At 48.9% G+C, this 4,628-nt stretch overlaps 1 protein-coding gene across 5 annotated transcripts in view; it reads left to right on the top strand.

The window, feature by feature from the left end:
• Window positions 1-4,628, top strand: part of TVP23A (trans-golgi network vesicle protein 23 homolog A) — an 87,158-nt gene that overhangs the window by 58,336 nt on the left and 24,194 nt on the right. For all 5 annotated transcript variants that reach the window (XR_001828512.2, XM_037742510.1, XM_037742511.1 and 2 more), the window contains exon 4: window positions 3,178-3,322. Coding sequence is in view for 4 of the 5 variants with exons in the window: in XM_037742510.1 (XP_037598438.1) it covers window positions 3,178-3,322 (145 nt within the window). In the remaining variant the exon portion in view is untranslated. The remainder of the gene's footprint in view (window positions 1-3,177; window positions 3,323-4,628) is intronic.

Below are 4,628 nucleotides of genomic sequence, written 5' to 3'. Positions count from 1 at the left end.
CCTCTTTTGTTTGTTTTGAGATGGAGTCTTGCTCCATCTCAAAACAGAGTACAGTGGTGCAGTCTGGGATTACAGTAGCTGGGATTACAGGCGCCTGCCACCACACCTGGCTGATTTTTGTATTTTTGGTAGAGACGGAGTTTTGCCATGTTGGCCAGACTGGTTTCAAACTCCTAACTTCAAGTGATCTGTTTGCCTTGCCCTCTAAAATTGCTGAGATTACAGGTGTGAGCCACCATGCCTGATGATCCTGTCTAATTCTTAAATGCTGGGTGCACTTCCTGGGTTGGTTTTCATTCAGGTCACCAGGAGAGCTGAGAGCCTGAAGGCTCAGATGAGAACCATCCTGGTGAATGGTTGTTGCTTTGCCATGCAAAAAATCACTATGAAGTCTGCTTCTGAATCTTAACATTCCCCTGGGAGGCAGAAACCTTCAGTTTTCGTTTTGTTTTGTTTTGTTTTGAGATGGAGTCTTGCTCTGTCACCAGGCTGGAGTACAGTGGTGTAATTTTGGCTCACTGCAATCTCCACCTCCCAGGTTCAAGTGAGTCTCCTGCCTCAGCCTCCCATGTAACTGGAACTATAGGTGAGCACCACCACACCCAGCTAATTTTTGTATTTTTAGTAGAAATGGAATTTCACCATGTTGGCCAGGATGGTCTCGATCTCTTGACCTTGCGATCCACCCACCTCGGCCTCCCAAAGTGGTGGGATTACAGGTGTGAGCCACTTCGCCCTGTCAGAAACTCCACGGTTTTGTAGGTGCCTATGGTTTGCTGGCTCTGACCCCATTTCTTCTTGGGGAGAGAGAGCAGGCTGTTTCCCCTGCAGTTTGTGGAACTCTGTGACCATCCCATTCTGCCTCTCATTTTCCAAATTCCACAACATTTTCTAACTCTGATCCAGAGGTTGCAAGCTCACTGCTCGCAGGCCAAGTGAGAAACACAGACTGCAATACTTCAGTAAAGGAATTAGTGGCCATCACTTAAAAATCAGATTTTCCATTGCAAGTCTGGATTTTTGGCTTCTCATGAAAACCTTGGATCTGGCAGTACTGGGTGTTGTTTGCACAACTGCCTGGTGCTGGGGAGAGTCCCTTTCATCCCTCCCTTTTCCTCCCCTGCCCTGAGTTTCGGGTTTCATTGCCATTGATCATTGTGTCAGAGGCGCGTGAACCAGAGCAACTCCATCTTGAATAGGGGCTGGGTAAAATGAGGCTGAGACCCAGGGGGCTGCATTCCCAGATGGTTAAGGCATTCCAAGTCACAGGATGAGGTAGGAGGTCAGCACAAGATACAGGTCATAAAGACCTTGCGATTAAACAGGCTGCAGTAAAGGACCAGCTAATATCCACCCAAACTGAGATGGCCACAAGAAGTGACCTCTGGTCGTCCTCATTACTGCACTCCCACCAGCGCCATGGCAATTTACAGAGGTCATGGCAATGTCAGGAAGATACCCTATATCGTCTAAAAAGGGGAGGCATGAATAATCCACCCCTTGTTTAGCATGTCATCAAGAAATAACCATAAAAATGGGCAAACAGCAGCTCTGTCTATGGAGTGGCCATCTTTATTCCTTTCCTTTCCTAATAAACTTGCTTTCACTTCACTCTGTAGACTTGCCCTGAGTTCTGTCTTGGGCGAGATCCAAGAACCCTCTCTTAGGGTCTGGATCCGGACCCCTTTCTGGTAGCAGCTGGGCTCATGCCATTGATTTCCTGATCATAGTTGAATGTTGTTCACTACCTGTGTGCTCTAACAAAGCTGGGAAGCCACAGAAAGAAACAGAAACCCAAAAGTGTCTTCAGGCTGGCCCACATCACCCACTGCCATCACCTGCTTGACCCCATAGATTCTAGACAATTTGGTGACCTTTTTAAATGATTTACACTTTGCTCTTTTTTTTTTTTTGAGATGGAGTCTAACTTTATCAACGAGGTTAGAGTACAGTGGCATGATCTCGGTTCACTGCAACCTCCACCTCACAGGTTCAAGTGATTCTCCTGCCTCAGCCTCCCGAGTAGCTGGGATTACAGGCGGCCACCACCACATCTGCCTAATTTTGAGTAGAAGCCAGGTTTCCCCATGTTGCCCAGGCTGGTCTTGAACTTCTGACCTCAGGTGATCTGAATGCCTCAGCCTCCCAAAGTGCTGGGATTACAGGAGTGAGCCGCCATGCCCGGCCCACACTTTGCTCTTTTAGCTTTCAAACTCACATTAAAAAAAAAAAAAAAAAACGGGTGGGTTAGGTGGCTCATGCCTGTAATCTCAGCACTTTGGGAAGCTGAGGCAGGTGGATCACCTCAGGTCAGGAGTTCAAGACCAGCCTGGCCAACATGTTGAAATTCCATTTCTACTCAAAATACAAAAATTAGTTAGGAGTGGTGGCAAATGCCTGTAATCCCAGCTACTTAGGAGGCTGAGGCAGAAGAATTGCTTGAAGGTGGAGCTTGCTGGGAGGTGGAGGTTGCAGTGAGCCAAGATCACTCCACTGTACTCCAGCCTGGGCAACAGAGCAATACTCTGTCCCCAGAAAAAAAAAAGAAAAAGTAATGTACATAGGATAAGCATGTTCCCCTTGGTTCCCTCTCTTTTTTCTGGCCACGTTTGTGTCTAAAGGCACAGTGAACAAGAGCTACCTTCCCCTAGATTAAATACCAGCATGGACATGCCACTCACCACTGAACCACTATGATGAGTTAGACCTGCCATTCACAGGTCACGCTGTTTCCCTCTCTCCAGGAACACACTTTCCCCGATGATACGAGACAGCTGCCCTGTGGGCTGCATGTGATGAGGAAAAACCCAACCTTTACCTTTAGGGAACTGATCATCATCTCTGCTAGGTGGGAAGGCAGTGATTGCTGTCACGTTTCGCTTCAGAGATGACCGTGTTTCCAAGAGGGCAAGTGGTATTTGGAGTCAAATGACGGGAAAGTACAGGATTCTTCGAGCGAGGGGAAAAAAAAACACAGTGTCATCATGACTGTTTTGGGATTACTGACTTCATCAGGCGTCCTCAGGGCTACAGCCTGAGTTTCTGCTTCCAATGTACCAGGGAGAATATTCCACTGAGCCACGCTAATGCCCCCAGCAAAGTCTAAAGTGGCGAAGGGAGTTCAGTGACCATCCGTTTGGCTCCTGGAGTGAGGGCACCTTCTGGGTCCTTTCCTAGACACCCCTTGGCCACCTTTTTCCACCTGTTTTTCCGAGTGAGTGCCATCATCACCTACGTGTGCTGCGACTGGTTCAGCAAGAGCTTCGTGGGCTGTTTTGTCACGGTGCTGCTCCTCCTGTCCCTGGACTTCTGGTCTGTGAAGGTGAGGCCCTTTCCTGTGACGTCATCACTCCTGAAACATGGGGCTCTCCCTATGCTTGTGGGACCAAGAGGTGCTTTGGTTTAGATTGCTTAAGAGTGCTGAGCAGCGTCACTTAAAAGTAGGGGAAGCCGGGCACAGTGGCTCACATCTGTAATCCCAGCACTTTGGGAGGCTGAGGCGGGCGGATCACCTGAGGTTGGGAATTTGAGACCAGCCTGGCCAACATGGAGAAACCCCATCTCTACTAAAAATACAAAATCAGCCGGGTATGGTGGCACATGCCTGTAATCCCAGCTACTCGGGAGGCTGAGGCAGGAGAATCCCTTGAACCTGGGAGGTGGAGGTTGCAGTGAGCCAAGACAGTGCCATTGCACTCCAGCCTGGGTAACAAGAGTGAAACTCCGTCTCAAAAAAAAAATAGGGGGAAAGATGCATTGTTTAGCACTTACTAAATGGCTTTTGAATGTCAGTTGTCATTCTTGCACATGTGACAACCCCATATGACTTTGGATTTTTTTTTTTTTTGGAGACAGAGTTTCACTCTCGTCACCCAGGCTGGAACGCAATGGCGCTGTCTCAGCTCACTGCAACTTCCACCTCTCGGGTTTAAGCGATTCTCCTGCCTCAGCCTCCCGAGTAGCTGGGATTACAGGCGCCTGCCACCACGTCCCACAAATTTTGTATTTTTAGTAGAGACAGGATTTCTCCGTGTTGGTCAGCCTGGTCTCAAACTTCTGACCTCAGATGATCTGCCCCTGCACCCCGCCTCAGCCTCCCAAAGTGCTGGGATTACAGGTGTGAATCACCACACCCAGTGACTTTGGATTTTTTGTAAAACTTACTGTACTAGTCCGCTTCCACAATGCTGATAAAGACATACCCAAGACTGAGTAATTTATAAAGACAAACAGGTTTCATGGACTCAATTCCACGTGGCTGGGGAAGGCCTCCCTATCATGGCGGAAGGTGAAAGGCAAATCTTACATGACGGCAGACAAGAGAGAATGGAAGCCGGTGGGGCACGGTGGCTCATGCCTGTAATCCCAGGACTTTGGGAGGCTGAGGCGGGAGGATCATCTGAGGTCAGCAGTTTGAGACCAGCCTGGCCAACATGGTGAAACCCCGTCTCGACTAAAAATACAAAAATTAGCCGGGCATGGTGGCGTGTGCCTGTAATCCCAACTACTGGGGAGGCTGAGGCGGGAGAATCACTTGAACCCAGGAGGCAGAGGATGTTGCATTGAGCTGTGATCGTGCCATTGCACTCCAGCCTAGGTGACAAGAGCGAAACTCTGTCTCAAAAAAA

Source organism: Cebus imitator, unplaced genomic scaffold, assembly GCF_001604975.1.
Source record: "Cebus imitator isolate Cc_AM_T3 unplaced genomic scaffold, Cebus_imitator-1.0 Scaffold122, whole genome shotgun sequence".
In the NCBI taxonomy this organism is placed as follows: domain Eukaryota; kingdom Metazoa; phylum Chordata; class Mammalia; order Primates; family Cebidae; genus Cebus; species Cebus imitator.
This window is presented reverse-complemented; position numbering and strand designations above follow the sequence as displayed.